The sequence below is a fragment of the Salvia hispanica genome, chromosome 3, assembly GCF_023119035.1.
Source record: "Salvia hispanica cultivar TCC Black 2014 chromosome 3, UniMelb_Shisp_WGS_1.0, whole genome shotgun sequence".
Lineage (NCBI taxonomy): Eukaryota > Viridiplantae > Streptophyta > Magnoliopsida > Lamiales > Lamiaceae > Salvia > Salvia hispanica.
Genome location: NC_062967.1, coordinates 4,531,642 through 4,552,908, shown reverse-complemented (window position 1 = coordinate 4,552,908; position 21,267 = coordinate 4,531,642). Strand labels below are relative to the sequence as shown.

Genomic DNA, 21,267 nt, shown 5'->3' with positions numbered 1-21,267 from the left:
CGTGTTTTATTTCCGGCCCGCACAAAGCCCACTGAAAATCTATGTTTTAGTCATATTTGTAACTACCCAAAATCCTATGTTATTTATCATGAAAGCCTAGTTAAATTAGCAAAATACAATTTTACCCATCAAAATTTCTAACCCTTCAATTTTACTTAGTTGTTGTATTGAAGGACGTCATTTTCCTATTAAATCATATTAAGAATTTTGTTGATGTCAATTTGTTGTTCTAATTATATTACTTTATTATTTTATTTACATTATATTATATTATAATATTCTCATTATATTACTTTATGTTCTCATTATATTACTTTACATTAAATCGTATTATATTCTCATTATATTACTTTATTTACATTATACTACTATTATATTATACTTATCATTACGTAATACTTGAAGGCAATTGCTTTTTTTTTAAACATAACGCTTTAAACTTCAAAAAAATTGAACATATAAAATTTGGTGCTTGATAAAATATTTTCATATAGAATTTGTCCAAAATAATAATTGATTATTCATAAAATTTGTCCAAAATTAATAATTCTCACAAAAATAGAATACCAAAATAAATATAAGTTTTTTGATATAAAGATGCTAATTTTTGTAAGGAGTTTAGTTTGAAAAGATGTTAATTTTAAACAAAATGATTTTATAGGAATTATTAGGGCAAAATGATGATAGTTTAGTAATTAACTTAAACTAATGAGGATAATTTTGACAATCATAATTTTAATCCTTACTTGTGACATATTGTATCAAACACTACAATAAGATAACTCACAATTATCTAAATCTACCAAACACCCAATATATGTAAATTAACTAATCAAAACTATGATTACTATCATAATGGTATCATGTCTAGTCGAAACATGACATAGCTACCAAACGAGTCCTTAAAGGAGGGTGGGGTGAAATTTTCCCGGTCCCCGAATTTGCCGAATTTTAAATGGGAAAAAGGCGATAATTTCCGTTTTCCCCCAGTGGCGATTTTTCGCCGGGGTTATTGCGAACGACCCCCCGTGGGGGCCTTTTGGCGATTCGGGGGATTTTTTAAAATTTTTTTTTTTTTTTTTTTTTTTGGCCCAAGGGTTTTTTTTATCCCACCCCTATAAATATTTCATCCTCTTCCTCCATTCCCTCACCCCAAAAATTCATTCACCCAAAATTTTAAACTTTTTTCTCTCCAAAACTTTTTTAAATGAAATTGATTCATCGTCTGTGCTTTTACCGCCCAGGAAATATCACATTCTTCTTCCCCAAAAAAGGGACCCCCGCTCCCACCGGATTTTTGGGGTGTGGGGGGTTTTTGCCAACAACCCAAACAACAACTATATCTCCCGCTACAAAGCGAGAAAACCGTCGTGACCCTTCCCCAATGAAACGCCCGGGGGCGCCCAACATCCTCGCCCCCAAATCCCGGGGGCCCCCGGGCTGAGCCCCGATTATTTTGGAGGAAAACCCCGTTATCCGGCCGATGTATTTTCGCCCCGGTTGGAAAAACGCCCTTTTCCCCTTCCTGCGCTTTTTAATTCCCTTTGCGCGTTACCCCCCGGAAAACCGCCCAAGGGGAAAAGGGGAAGCCCCCCTATCGCCCCCAAAAGCCCGTTGCCATCCCGGGGTTGGCATAAGGAGGGGGCCGCCAATGTTGATGAGTATCCGCTGGGGGCCCCAGCGGCCAAAAACCCAGTGCCCCAAGAATTTTCGGGCGTCGGAAAATTTGAGCCTTAACCACGCCGGCAAACTAAGCCAGCCCCTTTGGGTTAAACCGGGGGCCCCCTTTTGGGGGTGCTTTCCCGGGGAAAACGGTATTTAAAGGGGGTGGAAAACCCCCCAAGCGTGGGGGGGCCGTTTTCTACCCGGGTACAAAAGCCTCCCCCCATCATTCTTGAAGCCCTTGACCAACCCCCCCTTTGGGTTTCATGCTTTTTTGATGCCGGGGCGAACAAAAGACCTAAATGTTCTCAATTCCTCGCCCCTTTTTAACGAAATCAACGGTTAAAAACCCCCCCATGGGGAAATTACGGCCAAGGCAAAGTCATAACATGGGGGGACTACCCGGGCCGGGGCGGGGTTTTATCCCAAAGGCCCCTGTTTCCCCAAAAAAGTCGGGTGCCCCTCCGGGGATAGAAGAAGGTATTTTGCCCGAGCGCAAGAGCTGCGCGCAAGGATGGGAGAGGGCATTTGGGGTGCTCCAAAAGCGATTTCCGCCGGGGAAAAGGGGGGAAAAGCGCTTTTTTTACCAGGGGGTATTTTGGGTATCATTTTAGCGTGCATCATCATGCCTAACATGATCATCGAAGATGAACACGAAGGCGTCCTCGACGTCACCCAAAGACCCAAATGTTGCATCACCAGGGCACGGTGATAATTTTATTGGTCCTCAACAAAAATGCTATATTAAAATTGTAAAGACATACTAGTACTTTTTTTTTAACTCCAACATATACTAGTACTACTTTTGATCGTAAAAATGCAAAGTATGGTACAAGTACTTAATTTGAATTTTTCTTGTAGTTAAAATAAAGAAAAATACAAAAATGCTCTACATGCTCCAACTTTAGAGGCACTTACATTCAACAAAAATTGAAAAAAAAGGCGAAAAAATCATATAATCATCCAAGTCCATAGTAATTAAAAGCCTGTGAAAAAACTTTAATTGGAATTTGTAATTTAAGGAAAATGTGATTTTTGAGGCAATTTTAACCTAGCTAGTAGTTAATCGGTTTCAGAACAAAAGTTGTCTTGCGTCTGACTGACTAACTCTCCGGCCGCCGGCGTGACCTCCAGGTATTCTCACCGTTTCTTCTTCTTTTTTTTCGATGTGAAAAGAAATTTATTGGAATTTCTGATTCATTACTTTCGCAATTATGATTTTTGGAACAATTTGGGGGATTTTAAAATTGTCTTCATATTCTTGTTCATTGATCATCAAGTAGGAGTATATAGAAAGTAGATAGATAAACCCTTTGTTCATAATTGGTTTTAACTTTTAAGATTAGAATGGAGAAGAAGTACGCCTCCGGCGGAAAACCGCCCCTCCCTCCAAGGCCATTCAAGGTTGCCGATACGGAGCTGTTTAATCACTATGTGATAAAAGCGGGTGCTTCGGCCTTTATACATACGTTGAAGAAAGAGTACAAGCTCAAGGAAGAGTGGTCTCATGAATATGATAAGAATCTGGCTCAACTTATTTTAATCAAGCTTGGATCTAGCCTATCCTACAACCCCAAACCCCTACCAGAGCTTCCCAATTATGGTTCATTGGATGACACTGCTTATTTCTTCTCAACCGCTGTCCAGCTTCTCTTCAAGGTGGGGGGTGTGTGGTCTTATGAATATAATAACGATCTTATTCAATTAGCATTAATCAAGCTTCGACCCAATAACCCAGGTGCTGCTAAGGAGAAGCGTAGCTCATTCAAAAAAACACTTTCTTTTCATGTTCATCATGCTGCTGCTACTCCTCCCTCCAAGAAGCTCAAGGCTGGATCCTATAATGTTTATATAGCGTGACTTGCAATGTTATATTCTGCTCGATCGATTTCAGTTTTTCAACTCTTTCTTGTGTTCGTCAACAAGAAGCAGGAGTATGAAGTATTGTTAACTTTCTGTTCTGCTCTGTCATTTTTTGAATTATGATGGTGGTAGCAGAGAGCAAGTGTTGCTACTTTAGTTGCTCTCTGTGCTTTTTAAATACAGAGAATTGAAATTACTCTATTTATCTGCTTGTGCTGAAGCAGGGATACAAACATTGTAACCTTCATTGCGTGGTTTTGGTTTTGCAGCATAGAGGAGAAATGGCTCTTATGTAGTTGTCATATATGGCATGGAACTAATCTATTTAGGAAATATGCTTGATTACCTGAGTAAATCTTGGTTTACATGGAATAGAAGCAGACAATGCATTTGGGTAGATAGTATTTGGACCAACCGATTTTATTGTTGAGACCCAATTCTAATTAAAGATTATGAGCTTTCTACTCTCATCACTAAGAAGCAATGCTAACTATAAAATTTTCCGGAGTCATTTTAAGTTGTAATGCAAATTGATCTTTGTTTAGTTGCTAGCTTAATAGAATTGAGTTCAGTTTTCATTTTATTTAGAGACGGTAAGTTTGTTTTAATCGGAAAAATAAATCACTTGTCGAGTAGCAATCAAATAGAGTAATAATCTTTTCTGAGTGAATTCAAATTATACAAGTACAGTAACAGTTGACATTAAAACATGTATATTAATATCAATTTTGGAAAAATCTCATATGATGAATCAAAACTATAGAAAATCTTGTAGTAATAAATAAAAACTATAGAAAATCTACAAAACAATGAAAATGTGCATGAATTGGAATTTTGTTTTTTTGTTCAATCTTTTTGGTTTTATTTTTCACTCCTTTCATAAGTGCAATACCACCGCTCTTAATCTCACTCTCTCTTCTGTGTTTCCTTTTTCTGACTTTTTAATTTAAAATTCTTTGTTTAAGTTTGTTCATGGGAGCTTCGGTCTTTTCAGTGTTCATTCTCGAGATTTTTAATTTTTTAAAATTATTTCATAACCATATAAGTTTTTAATATCATGCTTCATCTTGATGTGTAAACTAAAACTAGTCTATGTAGGAATTTCTCACATGATAACATGTCTATAAAATTACTGTATTGCCCCGTCTTTAAGGAAGAATCTACTTTCGCTCTGACCTAAAGAAACATCATGTGTCCAGTTTAATACTAGTATTTAGAAAAAATTGATCACCAAAACTCCAATGACTTGTGACTTATTAGAGTTTTAATAGAGTGTCAATTCGTGACAGTTTTGACGAATGTTTGAAATAAATTTTAAAAAAACAACAAAAGTTATCGAAATGACTTGCAATTTTGAGGAATCTTCCTAAGATTGATAATATTTCAGACATATCTTAGAAAAGAAATTACAATGCTTTGAGATGGCAGCAGATAACCAGCACAGTAGGGAATATAGTAGGATCAGAACAATAATAGGCAGTGAACTTAAATTTTCACTTTAAAACAGGATTCCTAAATCTTGGTTCAACAATTCTGAAATGAATCACACTCACTCTAACTATCAGTAACAGTTTCAAATAATTATAGTAATAACTAATCAAAACTGCATCCTCCTTTTACAGTATCAATTCTAGGCCAACACACTACAAACACAGATCTCCAAACCAACATTGAATAAGAAAGCTCATACATATCACAGCCAAGCCGACGAAATTATACTTCTGTAAAATGGTGTGAGACTAAAGTGTTGCTGATGGGAGAAACTATTTACACATTCTACACAATTCTTGGTCCCTGTGAATTATCAAGATAATCCTCAAATCTTAGTTCAACTCCCTCTCCAAATTATTTCTCCTACACACGCATAATATAACAAGAATAGCATAAGAATTTCCTAATATATTTATGTTGCCCATATTCTCAGTTTTCATTAGTTAAAAGATTACATTTCTGCCACCAAAACATCTAAAATTTAGCCCTGCAAGGTATAACAAACAGATAGAAATAGATTCCTATTTCTACTTCCTTTTTTTCAAAATTAGGTGGTTGAATACTTGAGGCTGCAATCTGAAACTGAAGAAAATTAGGAAGCACTCAGAGGCAGGCTGGAAACAGTGTGTATGATTTATGCAAACACACTACACATGAGTTGTGATGTATTCTTATCAGTTATCAATCTTAGGGTTTATATAGTTAGTTTCCAATCAAGAAATACCCAATCTGAAATTCATCCATCTGGTTATCACAAACATACTCATTGAACAACTCAATCATTAAAGAGAAATTCAAATATGAGAGCTTGATCAATCAACAATACTGCAACATTGAGAAATATATGAAAGTCATAGCTCTGAATTCATCTAAATCCGACATACAGTGTAATTGCAATCCACAATTCAAAACTGCTATAAAAATTGAGTAGCATTACCCCAATCAATAAGACTGCCTGCTGCTGTTGAGAATCGAGCCGAGCGTTCCCAAAACCGCGAAGGCGAGGAGCGGGCTCACATCCAGCGTGTCGAAAATTGGGGGAATTATGTTCCTGAAGAGGTTCAAATAGGGATCGCACAAATCCCTAATTGCAGAGAGCGGCTGGCGGTCCCAGGGGATGTTGGGGAACCAACTGAGCAGCACCCGCACCATCAAAACCCCGCTGTACAAATCCAGCCACTTCGCCATCCCCGCCGCCACCACCGTGAACGGCGTGTTGAGCGACCCCGTCGGCACGTCCTTGGCCGCCGCGAAGAAGGCGGGCCCCGCGCAGCGGAGCAGAGGCTCCCTCAATTGCACCGCCAGATTGAGGAGTCCGTGGGCGAGGAATTTCGAGGCGGTGAGACCGATGGCGACCAGCGTCGTGACGGTCCGGGTCGCGCCGGTTAGGATTTCCGGAGGCGGTTTCGGAAGATTGGGGGATTCAGTCACCGTGGAGATGGAGGCGGATATTCTGGAATAAAAGGGTTTGGGGAGAGGGGAAAAGGGGATAAAATTGGGTTTAGAGATGGTGAGATGGAGGTGAGAGCGGGGTGAGGGGAGAGGGAAGGCGGCGTGGATGCGGTGGTTGCGGAGAAGAAGAGTGGTTTGAGTAGCCATGAGAGAAGAAGCCATTTTTGGTTTTGTGGTTCTTCCAAAACCCTCCTACTGTGGTTTTCTGGATCAGGAAGTATCCTTCTTCACAATAACTACCCTTACAAAATTAGATGGAATAAATTAGTAATATTTTTTTGAGACTTGAACCTTTTATTTTCGAAACTATTTCTATTATAAATACAAATTTTGTGCAACTCAGAAATGCAATTAGACTAACAATTCGTGGATTATATTTATACATTTCATAATTTATTGTATGATTTCCAATTATCGTCCTTTCCTAAAAATAAACAAAATAAAAAGTTGGATCATAAATTGTTGTAGGAGTATTATTTAGGCCCAGTGAGATTTTGGGCTGGCTTCAAATCACGTGTGCATAATGTACTATATCAACACATATGTGTCAAATTTGTTATATATGGAGTACTACTTATTTCCGATGCCAAAATCACTTATGTGCTTAAAATGGCATAATTAATTCACCCAATCTTATTATCGTGTTAAATAAGTGTCTAGTTAACTCCTAAGCGTTATGCAACTACGCAAACATAATGTTTTGTTTCTTGTCTTGTTCAAGTTCAACTAACTAGTAGTCATTTATTTCTCTTCTTATACAATGAACATATTCCAAAGCTATGAAACCATTCATTTATTTTTTCAATAAGCAAAATCCAGTATTACATAATTAATAGATTTTATATGTAATCAAATGCAACTTATATAGATAATAGATGTAAATCATGGTATATGGTCAATGTGAACTCATGTTAAAAAAAAAAATTATAAAGATACACAGCGCAAATCTAATTTTGTCAGTACTATAATGCATACCTGGCTAAGTTTTATATTCTGATTATATAAATACACAGACAAATCTAATTCAATTCCTCATCTTAAATAGTACTCCTACTCCATAGAAGTTATAACAAAAATAAAAATTCAAACATGAATCTGAATTATAAAACTGTAACTTCACATGCACTTTGTATAGTACAAAAATCTTGAAGATAGTATAAAAAAAATAAAATAGCAATCTCCATTTTCTGCTTTTTTCCTTGCTGCTGTACATGCAACTATGCAAGAGCAGTTATTTATTGAAATTTCTGCACATTTCAAGAATTTGACAGCATAACCTCACCATCCTTTCTAATGGGGCTTCATCAGTTCTGTGAGGGAGAGAGCCTACTACGCAAAAAAGTAGCGATGCTGTCGAGGCCACAGAGCTTCTTCACAGCCGGCATGGTCGCAGGAACGTCTAGCTGGAACCTCGATTCAGTCCCTTCTACTGCCCCCCATGATTTCAGCTGTTTTCTTGCCTCTCCAATTGCTGCCTTTGTAGCAAAGTGTACTGATGCAGCCAGCAGCAACGGTGGCTCCCCGGAAGCTGCAGCCAAAAAAACATCACTGTAAAGACGATTGCGAGGCATCTAGCTAGATAGGTCTCGGTTTTTTTGGCCAAGATAATGCACGTACCCTTAGACGAGAGAACACGTTGCTGATGATGGCCGCTGTTGAGGACTTGGACATTGAACTGTTTGGGGATGGTGTCGAGAGTTGGGATTTTGTACGTCCACGTGCCCTCCGCAACCATCGTCCCATCCGGATCAGTCGCGTATTCTTCTTGCATGAAAAATCCTAGTCCTTGCACAAAAGCTCCTTCAATCTTCCATACAGACATCATAAACTGCCATGTTAGAATTCCATATTGAAATATGACTTGGACACTATTGATGGAGTTTTGAATCATAAACCACCTGCCCCAAGTCCACAGCTGGATTCATGCTCTGCCCACAATCATACACGATATCCGTTCTCAATATCTTAGTTCCTCCTGTTAGGATATCTACCTCAACCTGCAATATAAGCCAACAACGATTAATTCTTCAACAAACACGAGTAGTTAGTTTATGTGTGGCACGTCTCTTCTGTTCGTGCCACAGAATAGATAACAATTAAGGAAAACTAGGCAACGTTGGAACTTAGTCGAATGCATAAAGAAGGGGCTGAATTTTTGTTTACCTCACTCACTGCAGCACCATAGTTCAAGTATTTTGTGGCAGTGGGGTCGGGAGTGAAGAGAGAATTTGCTGCTAAGTTTACAGCTGCGTAATTAGCCTGCATTTACAAAAGCATGGTAAAAAAACCAGTAAAACGAAGACGAACCATTAGAAGATATGTTGAAAGTAGAGAGACCTGAAGAATCAGAGTTTTCCAATCCACAGACCCTGTATCCGCCTGCAACTTTTCCTTAAGAAGGGTTAGTCTTTCGACCAAGACGCTGCAGCATAGTCTAGCAGCTGCACAGCTTGATTCAGATGTCGTGCTCCCTGCAGTAAATCCTCCTTGTACCAAGCTCAAGGTGTCCATCTGTACGACTCTCACCTTGTCGAAAAGGTCTTCAGTGCCATCACATTGAATTTGAGCAAGAGCATAAGCAACCACTTGCTTTACCTTTGTCCAGAGCCCCTGCCCGAGTTCTATGCCTCCGACTTCTACAACGATGGATCCATCCCAAAGTATACTCACTTTCCCAGGGGCTGGTCTCACAAACACTTCATGCACGATTGGTATACGAGAAATACCCCTTTTATGCCATAAGTTGGATCTATTAAACTGCTCTACCATCAAGATCCTCTGATCATAGTCAGACATGCTCGTGACCTTATCCCATATAGAGGGCAAGGTGTACTCATCGGGCTCCCCAGAGGCACCCCCGTAGAATAGCTTTAGGCTCTCGTACGAGTGGAAATTCCTGTTCCTGATGGAGTCAACATCTACTGCTAGCCAGGAAGCTACGTTCTCGATTATGGCCTCAGCGATGTAAGTCGCCTGCACCTCCCCAGGGGCGCGCATGGCAGATTTGCTCGAATGGTTTGTTTTGCATATCTTGAAATCAAAAGACAGAGCTCCCCAGTTGTACTTCTTTAATACGCCTATCATGTTGCTCGGCAAAATGGGGCTTATGTCTGCACCCATCCCTGCATTCACCAATATGTCGAGATGCAAGGCCGTGATCTTCCCGTCTGATTTGAACCCCACACTGTATGTTATTTTCATAGGATGCCTTCCTCCAGCTAATATCATGTCAGTCTTTCGATCTACATACATCCGTACAGGACGCTGTAGTTTGTAAGCTGCAAGGGCACATGCTGTCGAAATCTGAAAATTCACACACAAAAAGAATGCATTCAGATATATAAACCGAAGACTGAAGATCAATATACAGAACCAATCATATACTCACAGGCATTGCTTTAATTGCCTTTCCACCAAAGCCGCCACCAACTCTTCTTGTGTGAACTCGGACATTATGCTCGGGAACACCGAGGCATTGTGCAATGACTCTGTGAGCAAACTCGGGGGCTTGGCTCGAAGCGTAAACAACCATACAGTTGTCCTCATCTGGAACTGCCAGAGCCGTTTGTGTCTCCATGTAAAAATAATACTGTGAACCGAGTCTTATCTGAAAATTCCAATTCAAATGTCGAAAACCAATAAGATTACAACATTATCGAGCTTAACAGCCAGACAACTTACAAAAAGTGTGCAACGGACCAGTGTGAAAGGACGTTCAAATCATTTTTTCAATACATTTCTGTCTACAAAAAGACGAAGAAACTATTTTCTTGCTTATTTACTACAGATATAAACAATCAAATTATCACTAGATTTATTCCCTTTTCTACTTTTTACAAGTGCAGGCAATAGGCAGTGAATGTACCTCAGCGGAGAGAATCTTGTGATCAGCTTCAGCCATTCCTTTTGCAAAATCACCAACCATTTGTGGATAGAGAAAAGGAGGAACGCCGTAGAAACTTGAACGTTCCACAGCTTCTTCAACAGTCAAAATTGGTGGATCTAAGCCTTCTGTATCATAATCAACTACAGCATTTTTTGCAGCCAAATTGGCGTTCTTCTGCGTGTCTGCAACCTGAGACATGAACGTTTTTAGTTGTAACTAACAGAGAAGTTTTTCACAGATAGTTGAATCGAGGAAGAGAGGAATTACCACAAGAGCTATGATATCACCGCAACACTTAGCGATATCTTCTACAAACAAAGGTTCACCACCGAACATTGTAAGACACCCTACATTCTCGCCTTCTTTAGGGATATCTTTGGCAGTAATAACATTGGGTGCCTGAGCTAGTCGCGGATGATTCTTGAATGAAATGCCTTTGACTCGAGCTAGTGGCTTGGTGCTACAAATAAGTGCTCCATACAAACAGTTAGTGGGGGAAGGGATGTCATCCACAAAAACGGCCTCACCTACACATTGCATTAACAGTAAGGCAGAGTTTCTCAGATATTTTGGAGCAAACAGAGGGTCAAGTTTAAGATAAAGCAATATAAAAAAAAGCAATAAGAACACAACGAACCGGAAGCTTGGATTGCAGCACCAAATTTGGGAATTGGTTCGCCCACTGGATGATACTCTCTACTAGACTCCACAACCTGTTTTGCAGATGATAGCAATGGCTGGTTTCCTGTATTAGCCCTTTCCAGCAACGAATCGTTCTGTTTCTGCTTAGATAAGCCACCAGATGTTGCGGAACTGACAGTCGAGAAACTGTTAAGGAACTCGAAAAGGAAACCAACAGCTAAGCTTGACCTGTAAGCAGCATGAGAAGTGCCTTCTTCAGATACAACAGCACCTTTCAGCAGTTTGGTTGCTTCATCCAAAACTTCGAGGCTGAGTACTTTCCCCGTCAGATACTCCTCGACTTTCCTTGCCCTCGTTGCGTGTTTTGTTCCATAAGCACCGAAAGCCAGTTGGATATTATTCACTAGACTTCCATTTTTATCAGGAGATATATCAGCTAAAAAGGCTGCATTCAAATAGGGCAACGCGTTGCCAAGAGGCCGTGGTGCAGCACGGTAGGTCTCAAACAACAATCTTGAACCAGTTTGAACTGAGCCATTGATCCTTTTCGGGTCCAGAAAAGGTATGTGAACAGTCAAAAGCACAGTTTTGGAGTCCAATGGCGGTCTCCTTAGGAACTCCTCCATTGTAATCTTTTCATGTTTATGACCGGACATTATGCTCACACTTGCTCCCACAACAAGAAGCAATGTAACAATATCCGAAGGAAAATACTTCCTTTGCGCCATAATCAGATTTCCACCGAGACTAGCCGAGTTCCTGACAAAGCCGGCTGCTACCTTTTCCATATGGTCAGCAATTTTGCTGAATACAAGTTCTCCACTTTCACTATTTTCTCTCAGATATAATACAACTTTTGAAATCGACAAAGCAGCTCCTAGTTCGATTCCTGATTCGTACTTTTTAACCACTGAAAGCTCGGGGATGTGCCTCAGATCAATGTATCTGCCATACACCTCCGTTTCTTTGTAATATCCATTCGCAGTGTTGCCAACGACTAGTTTGACGCTCCCTCCCTTGCCAACCGTATCAGAACCCAACAAATTGAGAAGTTCCTCGACAGATGCAGGGCTATACCATGAGTTCTTTTTAGAATTCAAAAGCCTTTTCGACCTGCATTCGCCTCCCATATACGAGCAGGCATGATCCTTTCGATTATACAATGGTAAACTACTGACTTTCTTTTCATTCTTATCTCCCTTTCTCCAAAAAGAATTGATTCCCAAATCTTCTAAATCGACATCTGCAGCAAAACTCTTGCAGGCATCGGCAATAGGTCTGTAACCGGTGCACCTGCAAAGGTTTCCTGCTATTGCCTTCTCAGCCTCAGAAGCGGTTATTTTGGAGAATCCATTCGGAGGCTCAGCCCGTTGTGAATCCTCAGCATTCTCGAGTGCTGAGAACAACGATATGCACATTCCCGGAGTGCAAAAGCCGCATTGAGAGGCATGAAATCCAGCAAACCTCTGATGGATCGGATGAAATCCGTTTTTGGTATTTCCAAGGCCTTCACTTGTGGTGATTGAGCAGCCATTTATGCTGCAAACAAGCGTGAGGCACGAACTCACAGTGAAAGTTTCGACCTTTTTGAGCGTGGAGTCATATTTCGACACCGCAACAACACAAGCTCCACAACCACCTGAAGAGAAAGAGAGCAAATAAAAATAATTATCCAAAATTATGGCCCTTCATGACACCCAAAAAGTACTATCATCTTACAATGGGAAAAAATGAAAAAGAAAATTTCAACCGAAAAAAAAACCCAATTTTAGTTCGACAAAATTACTCTATTTATAAATTCGAATCGTAGTCTATCAATTCTCATTTGAGTCAATAAACCAATCCTTCCCTGGATGAATTTGATAGGGGTAATAAGTAATTTATCTGGGAATCTAGCAGAAAGATACCAACGTCAAAAAGCAAAAAATAAAATTAAAACTCAAAGTCAGGGTAATATGCTGCGACCAGCTTTTACTCTTATCTTGTTTCCTAAATGATTTACAAGCGAATAGATAAAAACTAATTATCTTATAGTAGTAATATTAACGAATCGCTATTTAAAGAATACTTATAAACCAATCGATTTCAGAATAAACGAACACAAGGAAAATGATAAATTATTGAGCATAAAGAACGTGACGTCATCATTTAATGGAGTTCTTCATTTGCCGAATGAAAACGACCAATTTTTGGTGTGTAAAATATGTCAAAAAATCGTGTGATTATGACGTCTATATATCCCATTCTCTCAACTAAGAGCAAATATAGTACTCCTACTACAAAATAAATACTCCCAATAAATTTTAGTGGTTACGAAGATATTCGTTGTATTATTATTTATAGACAGTTGAATCAAAGAATAGTTTCACTGCAAAATGATACCAATATTTAATCACTAATGGTGAGTCAACAAACTTTATACTATGCAATACAAGATTAGGAATAACAGATAGTAATATGAATTTTCATTAATGGCAAGCAAATATTTGATGCTTAAATCAAATTCTGTAAAATTGTCATGTACATAAGAAACAACTCGAAACAATAGACACATCATATGTAATTATGTACACCATAAAGATACCATTGCATACCTATTACAATGAGAAACAACAAATTTAACAGACTGCATCAGAGAACACATAAAATCATGCAACCACTAGATCTATGAATAAAAGATACAAGGCCCCATTCTCTTATTCATGACCCCTGCATAATACTCATTAGAATCAAGAAGATCCCAGAAATGAGAGATACTGAATTCCCCGTGTTTAGGTGACTGTAGATAGATGAAGTATAGATCTTCAAGACTCTTGGTGAATGCTCTTCTTATGCCTTGAACCTGCAAAATAGTACATTCGGACTTGATCTGTTTATGAGAATGTTGTTTTTAAGAGATTGCCAAATCAGCTGAATATAGTAACTGCCATGCATCACTAATATGCTGTATTAGAGCTTAAAGAGGTGTGGGTGAGGGAGGCTATTGAAGTTGTTCACCAAATCTCAGTTTCATTAGTTATGCATGCTTCTTATGTGTTCCCACTGGTCATCATCTTATGAAGATCTTGATTGCACACTCCACTAGTTCTCACAAGCAACATTGTAATTTTTGCCTATACACATGCCACTAAAAAGTTAGATGATATTTTCACATGCACTTTGTATAGTAGTACAAAAGTCTAGTAGATAATATAAAAAAAGAACAAAGAAAATAGCAATCTACATTTTCTGCTTTATTCCTTGCTGCTGTACATGCAACTATGCAAGAGCAGTTATTTATTGAAATTTCTGCACATTCAAGAATTTGACAGCATAACCTCACCATCCTTTCTAATGGGGCTTCATCAGTTTTGTGAGGGAGAGAGCCTACTACGCAAATAAGTAGCGACGCTGTCGAGGCCACAGAGCTCCTTCACAGCCGGCATGGTCGCAGGAACGTCTAGCTGGAACCTCGATTCAGTCCCTTCTACTGCCCCCCATGATTTCAGCTGTTTTCTTGCCTCTCCAATTGCTGCCTTTGTAGCAAAGTGTACTGATGCTGCCAGCAGCAACGGTGGCTCCCCGGAAGCTGCAGCCAAAAAAAACATCACTGTAAAGACGATTGCGAGGCATCTAGCTAGATAGGTCTCGGTTTTTTTGGCCAAGATAATGCACGTACCCTTAGACGAGAGAACACGTTGCTGATGATGGCCGCTGTTGAGGACTTGGACATTGAACTGTTTGGGGATGGTGTCGAGAGTTGGGATTTTGTACGTCCACGTGCCCTCCGCAACCATCGTTCCATCCGGATCAGTAGCGTATTCTTCTTGCATGAAAAATCCTAGTCCTTGCACAAAAGCTCCTTCAATCTTCCATACAGACATCATAAACTGCCATGTTAGAATTCCATATTGAAATATGACTTGGACACTATTGATGGAGTTTTGAATCATAAACCACCTGCCCCAAGTCCACAGCTGGATTCATGCTCTGCCCACAATCATACACGATATCCGTTCTCAATATCTTCGTTCCTCCAGTAAGGATATCTACCTCAACCTGCGATATAAGCCAACACCGATTAATCCTTCAACAAACACGAGTAGTTAGTTTATGTGTGGCACGAGCGCCTCTCTTCTGTTCAAGCGACAGAATAGATAACAATAAAGGAAAACTGGGCAAAGTTGGAGCTTAGTCGAATGCATAAAGAAGGGGCTGAATTTTTGTTTACCTCACTCACTGCAGCCCCATAGTTCAAGTATTTTGTGGCAGTGGGGTCGGGAACGAAGAGAGAATTCGCTGCTAAGTTTACAGCTGCGGAATTAGCCTGCATTTCCAAAAGCACGGTAAAAAACCAATAAAACGAAGACAAACCATTAGAAGATATGTTGAAAGTAGAGAGACCTGAAGAATCAGAGTTTTCCAATCCACGGACCCTGTATCCGCCTGCAACTTTTCCTTAAGAGGGGTTAGTCTTTCGACCAAGACACTGCAGCATAGTCTAGCAGCTTCACAGCTCGATTCAGATGTCGTGCTCCCTGCAGTAAATCCTCCTTGTACCAAGCTCAAGGTGTCCAGCTGTACGACTCTCACCTTGTCGACAAGGTCTTCAGTGCCATCACATTGAATTTGAGCAAGAGCATAAGCAACCACTTGCTTTACCTTTGTCCAAAGCCCCTGCCCGAGTTCTATGCCTCCGACTTCTACAACGATGGATCCATCCCAAAGTATACTCACTTTCCCAGGGGCTTGTCTCACAGTCACTTCATGCACGATTGGTATACGAGAAATACCCCTTTTATGCCATAAATTGGATCTATTAAACTGCTCTACCATCAAGATCCTCTGATCATAGTCAGACATGCTTGTGACCTTATCCCAAATAGATGGCAAAGTGTACTCATCGGGCTCCCCAGAGGCACCCCCGTAGAAAAACTTTAGGCTCTCGTACGAGTGGAAATTCCTGTTCCTGATGGAGTCAACATCCATTTCTAGCCAGGAAGCTACGTTCTCAATAATGGCCTCAGCGATATAAGACGCCTGCACCTCCCCAGGGGCACGCATGGCGGATTTGCTCGAATGGTTTGTCCTGCATAACTTGAAATCGAAAGATAGAGCTCCCCAGTTGTACCGCTTTAATACGCCTATCATGTTGTTCGGCAAAATGGGGCTTACGTCTACACCCATCCCTGCATTCAACAATATGTCGAGATGCAAGGCCGTGATCTTCCCGTCTGATTTGAACCCCACACTGTATGTTATTTTCATAGGATGCCTTCCTCCAGCTAATATCATGTCAGTCTTTCGATCTACATACATCCGTACAGGACGCTGTAGTTTGTAAGCTGCAAGGGCACATGCTGCCGAAATCTGAAAATTCACACACAAAAGAATGCATTCAGATATATAAACCGCAGACTGCAGATCAGTATACAGAACCAGTCATATACTCACATGCATTGCTTTAACTGCCTTTCCACCAAAGCCGCCACCAACTCTTCTTGTGTGAACTCGGACATTATGATCAGGAACACCGAGGCATTGTGCAATGACTCTGTGAGCATACTCGGTGGCTTGGCTCGAAGTGTAAACAACCATACAGTTGTCCTCATCTGGAACTGCCAGAGCCGTTTGTGTCTCCATGTAAAAATAATACTGTGAACCGAGTCTTATCTGAAAATGCCAATTCAAATGTCGAAAACCAATAAGATAATAACATTATCGAACTTAACAGCCAGATAACTTACAAAAAGTGTGCAACGGACCAGTGTGAAAGGAGGTTCAAAATCATTTTTTTCAATACATTTCTGTCTACAAAAAGACGAAGAAACTATTTTTCTTGCTAATTTACTACAAAAATAAACAATCAAATTATCAATATATTTATTCCTTTTTCTACTTCTTTTTCCAAGTGAAGGCAATAGGCGATCAATGTACCTCAGCGGAGAGAATCTTGTGATCAGCTTCAGCCATTCCTTTGGCAAAATCACCAACCATTTGTGGATAGAGAAAAGGAGGAACGTCGATGAAACTTGAAATATCCACAGCCTCTTCAACAGTCAAAATTGGTGAATCTAAGCCTTCTGTATTATAATCAACTAAAGCATTTTTTGCAGCCAAATTGGCGTTCTTCTGCGTGTCTGCAACCTGAGACATGAACGTTTTTAGTTGTAACGAACAGAGAAGTTTTTCACAGATAGTTGGATCGAGGAAGAGAGGAATTACCACAAGAGCTATGATGTCACCACAACACTTAGCGATATCTTCTGCAAACAAAGGTTCACCAGCGAATATGGTCAGACTTCCTACATTCTTGCCTTCTTTAGGGATATCTTTGGCAGTAATAACATCGGGTGCCTGAGCTAGGCGTGGATGATTCTTGAATGAAATGCCTTTGACTCGAGATAGTGGCTTGGTGCTACAAATAAGTGCTCCATACAAACAGTTAGTGGGTGAAGGGATGTCATCCACGAAAACTGCCTCACCTACACATTGCATTAACAGTAAGGTAGAGTTTCTCAGATATTTTGGAGCAAACAGAGGGTCAAGTTTAAGATAAAGCAATATAAACAAAAGCGGTAAGAACACAACAAACCGGAAGCTTGCATTGCAGCACCAAATTTGGGAATCGGTTCGCCCACTGGATCATACTCTCTACTAGACTCCACAACCTGTTTTGCAGATGATAGCAATGGCTGGTTTCCTGTATTAGCCCCTTCCAGCAACGAATCGTTCTGTTTCTGCTTAGATAAGCCACCAGATGTTGCGGAACTGACAGTCGAGAAACTGTTAAGGAACTCGAAAAGGAAACCAACAGCTAAGCTTGACCTGTAAGCAGCATGAGAAGTGCCTTCTTCAGATACAACAGCACCTTTCAGCAGTTTGGTTGCTTCATCCAAAACTTCGAGGCTGAGTACTTTCCCCGTCAGATACTCCTCGACTTTCCTTGCCCTCGTTGCGTGTTTTGTTCCATAAGCACCGAAAGCCAGTTGGATATTATTCACTAGACTTCCATTTTTATCAGGAGATATATCAGCTAAAAAGGCTGCATTCAAATAGGGCAACGCGTTGCCAAGAGGCCGTGGTGCAGCACGGTAGGTCTCAAACAACAATCTTGAACCAGTTTGAACTGAGCCATTGATCCTTTTCGGGTCCAGAAAAGGTATGTGAACAGTCAAAAGCACAGTTTTGGAGTCCAACGGCGGTCTGCTTAGGAACTCTTCCATTGTAATCTTTTCGTGTTTATGACCGGACATTATACTCACACTTGCTCCCACAACAAGAAGCAATGTAACAATATCCGAAGGAAAATACTTCCTTTGCGCTATAATCAGATTTCCACCGAGACTAGCCGAGTTCCTGACAAAGCTGGCTGCTACCTTTTCCATATGGTCAGCAATTTTGCTGAACACAAGTTCTCCACTTTCACTATTTTCTCTCAGATATAATACAGCTTTTGAAATCGACAGAGCAGCTCCTAGTTCGATTCCTGATTCGTCCCTTTTAACCACTGAAAGCTCGGGGATGTACCTCAGATCAATGTAGCTGTCGTAAACCTCCGTTTCTTTGTAATATCCATTCGCAGTGTTGCCAACGACTAGTTTGACGCTCCCTTCCTCACCAACCGTATCAGAACCCAACAAATTGAGAAGTTCCTCGACAGATGCAGGGCTATACCATGAGTTCTTTTTAGAATTCAAAAGCCTTTTCGACCTGCTTTCGCCTCCCATATACGAGCAGGCACGATCCTTTCGATTATACAATGGTAAACTACTAATTTTCTTTTCATTCTTATCTCCCTTTCTCCAAAATGAATTGATTCCCAAATCTTCTAAATCAACATCTGCAGCAAAACTCTTGCAGGCATCAGCAATAGGTCTGTAACCGGTGCACCTGCAAAGGTTTCCTGCTATTGCCTTCTCGGCCTCAGAAGCGGTTATCTTGGAGAATCCATCCGGAGGCTCAGCCCGTTGTGATTTCTCAGCATTCTCGAGTGCTGAGAACAACGACATGCACATTCCCGGAGTGCAAAAGCCACATTGAGAGGCATGAAATCCGGCAAACCTCTGATGGATCGGATGAAATCCGTTTTTGGTATTTCCAAGGCCTTCACTTGTGGTGATTGAGCAGCCATTGATGCTGCAAACAAGCGTGAGGCACGAACTCACAGTGAAAGTTTCAACCTTTTTGAGCGTGGAGTCATATTTCGACACCGCAACAACACAAGCACCACAACCACCTGAAGAGCTCCCATTTTGTCAATTATAGGCTACAAAACAGCACTTCAAACACACATACACTCTTTCAAGTGTTCAACACCAAAATTTTGAACAAAAAGTGAGATTTTGGTTTCCCACATAGAGTTACAATCACAGCAGCTAGGCAAAAAAGAAAGATTGGATTTTGAAAGAGCCCTTGTATCAAGAATCACAAATTCAACACACACACAGAGAGAAAGAGAGGGAGAGATACCTTCGCCGCAACCAAGCTTAACACTCTTGAAAGGGGTGCTGGAGCGGAGAAATTCGAGCAGAGTGGTGGAGGGATCGATCTCCGGCAGCTCAAACTTCCGGCCGTTCACCTCAAAAGCCAAGCAATCATCGCCTGCACCTCCACTCTCCATTATCTGTGCGATTCAAGAGAGAGAGAGAGAGAGAGAGAAGAAAGAGAGAATCAAGTGTTCGCAACTGCTTGAGCTACCACAAGTAGTAGAGAAGCAGAAAAGTAGGGAGAAGTGACTAGTGAGTAGTGTGTGGCGGAGACATGCACGTCAATTTTACTCCTTTTATCCCTTCACGAAAAAAATGACAGTTTCGGTGATTCACACTTCTTCCAGCGTGGATCTCCTACTCCAAATTTTCTACTCCCTCCGTCCCGGCTAAGATGACACATTGCGTAGCCGGCACGGGGTTTTAGGAATTATTGGTTAAAGTGTTTAATTGAAGAGAGAGAAGGTGAGTGTAAATATTAAAGTAGAGAGATAAAGAAAGATGTATATTTTAATAGGAGTGAGAAAAGTGGTTGAGTGTATTAATTGGAGAGAGAAAGTTACCAAAAAAAGAAATGTGTCATCTTAATTGGGACAAACTAAAAAGGAAAACGTGTCATCTTAAGCGGGACGGAGGGAGTAATAAAATAAGAATAAAACATGTAAGTGATGGTCAAATGATGGTGGGATGAGTGTGGAGTCGGAATGCAGTAAGAAATGTCTATATCTATTTGTAAATCTGTGCTATCAGATTCTGTCTTTTATTTTGTACTCACAATAAAATGAAAATAAATCACATTTAGTTTTAGTTTTGCATTGATGATCCTTCATTTTAATAGTAATTGAATTTTAGTCACTCATATATTATCATATAAATTTTGATTGTCTCAGTTCTAACAAAATTACATCAACTCAATCTATATCCTGGAGACCTGGACCTAGGGGAGAGAGAGATGTCATTATTCAGTCTCAACTCTATCTTCTTCCAATGGGAAAAAAAGAAAAAAAAATCAAACTCAATTTAGTGTGACAAAATTACTCTAATATATAAATTCGAGTCTTAGACGTAGCCTCTCTCTTATCATTAAACTACAAAATGAAATTCTAAAATTCTCATCGACTCAATAATACGAATTCTTGCAAAAGACACCAGCGTCATGAAGCAAAATAAAATTAAAAGAGAGCAAATAAAACTAATTATATCCAAAATTAAGGCCCTTCATGACACCCAAAAAGTGGATCCTAGCAGATAGAGATGTCTTGATTAATGTTATCTTCTTACAGTGGGAAAAAAATGAAAAAGAAATTCTCAACCAAAAAAAAACCCAATTTTAGTTCGACAAAATTACTTTATTTATAAATTCGAATTCAATTATCATTTGAGTCAATAAATTAATCCTTCCCTGGATGAATTTGATAGGGGTAAATGGTAATAAGTAATATATCTGGGAATCTAGCAGAAAGATACCAACGTCAAAAAGCAAAATAAAATTAAAACTCAAAGTCAGGGTAATATGCTGTGACCAGCTTTTAATTTCTTGTTACCTAGAAGATTTACAAGCGAATAGTAAAAACTAATTACTAACTATTTGAAGAATATAAATTATAAACCAATCGATTTCAGAAGAAACAAACACAAGGAAAATGATAAATTATTAAAGAACGTCACGTCATCATTTGATGGAGCCCTTGATTTGCCTAATGAAAACGACCAATCTATGGTGTGTGAAATATGTCAAAAAAAACGTGTGATTATGACGTCTAAATATCCCATTCTCTCTAAAAGAGCAAACAGAGTACTCTC

At 39.9% G+C, this 21,267-nt stretch overlaps 2 protein-coding genes and 1 long non-coding RNA gene across 9 annotated transcripts; 1 reads left to right on the top strand and 2 right to left on the bottom strand.

Moving 5' to 3' along the window:
- Positions 1 to 2,659: 2,659 nt before the first annotated feature.
- Positions 2,660 to 3,880, top strand: LOC125216869. Of its 2 annotated transcripts, none has more exons than XR_007175482.1 (3): positions 2,660 to 2,796; positions 3,009 to 3,321; positions 3,401 to 3,880. It is a non-coding gene; the product is annotated as an uncharacterized LOC125216869 (long non-coding RNA). The 2 variants fall into 2 exon arrangements; XR_007175481.1 differs by having other exon boundaries at positions 3,004 to 3,321.
- A 1,125-nt stretch (positions 3,881 to 5,005) lies between these two features.
- On the bottom strand, positions 5,006 to 6,710 carry LOC125215974 (ylmG homolog protein 1-2, chloroplastic-like). 4 transcript variants are annotated; one of them, XM_048117564.1, is made up of 2 exons: positions 5,954 to 6,710; positions 5,006 to 5,379 (listed from the first exon to the last, which is right to left on the bottom strand). In XM_048117564.1, the coding sequence occupies exon 1, from the start codon at positions 6,628 to 6,630 to the stop codon at positions 5,959 to 5,961; it is 672 nt and encodes a 223-aa protein (XP_047973521.1). In that variant the 5' UTR covers positions 6,631 to 6,710; the 3' UTR covers positions 5,006 to 5,379; positions 5,954 to 5,958. The 4 variants fall into 4 exon arrangements, with proteins under 4 accessions (XP_047973521.1, XP_047973522.1, XP_047973523.1 ...); XM_048117565.1 differs by having other exon boundaries at positions 5,006 to 5,319; XM_048117566.1 differs by lacking the exon at positions 5,006 to 5,379 and adding an exon at positions 5,405 to 5,598.
- Positions 6,711 to 7,544: 834 nt separating this feature from the next.
- On the bottom strand, positions 7,545 to 19,715 carry LOC125213063 (abscisic-aldehyde oxidase-like). Of its 3 annotated transcripts, none has more exons than XM_048113416.1 (11): positions 19,448 to 19,715; positions 17,571 to 19,214; positions 17,201 to 17,460; positions 16,913 to 17,122; positions 16,430 to 16,648; positions 15,380 to 16,345; positions 15,207 to 15,302; positions 14,936 to 15,034; positions 14,655 to 14,844; positions 14,319 to 14,564; positions 13,522 to 13,838 (listed from the first exon to the last, which is right to left on the bottom strand). In XM_048113416.1, exons 1-10 carry the CDS (start codon positions 19,596 to 19,598, stop codon positions 14,341 to 14,343), a joined length of 4,059 nt encoding a protein of 1,352 aa, XP_047969373.1. In that variant the 5' UTR covers positions 19,599 to 19,715; the 3' UTR covers positions 13,522 to 13,838; positions 14,319 to 14,340. The 3 variants fall into 3 exon arrangements, with proteins under 3 accessions (XP_047969372.1, XP_047969373.1, XP_047969374.1); XM_048113417.1 differs by lacking the exon at positions 13,522 to 13,838 and adding an exon at positions 13,845 to 14,109; XM_048113415.1 differs by lacking the exons at positions 13,522 to 13,838; positions 14,319 to 14,564; positions 14,655 to 14,844; ... (5 more) ...; positions 17,201 to 17,460; positions 17,571 to 19,214 and adding exons at positions 7,545 to 7,996; positions 8,086 to 8,275; positions 8,367 to 8,465; ... (4 more) ...; positions 10,622 to 10,881; positions 10,992 to 12,635.
- Between the last annotated feature and the right edge of the window lie 1,552 nt (positions 19,716 to 21,267).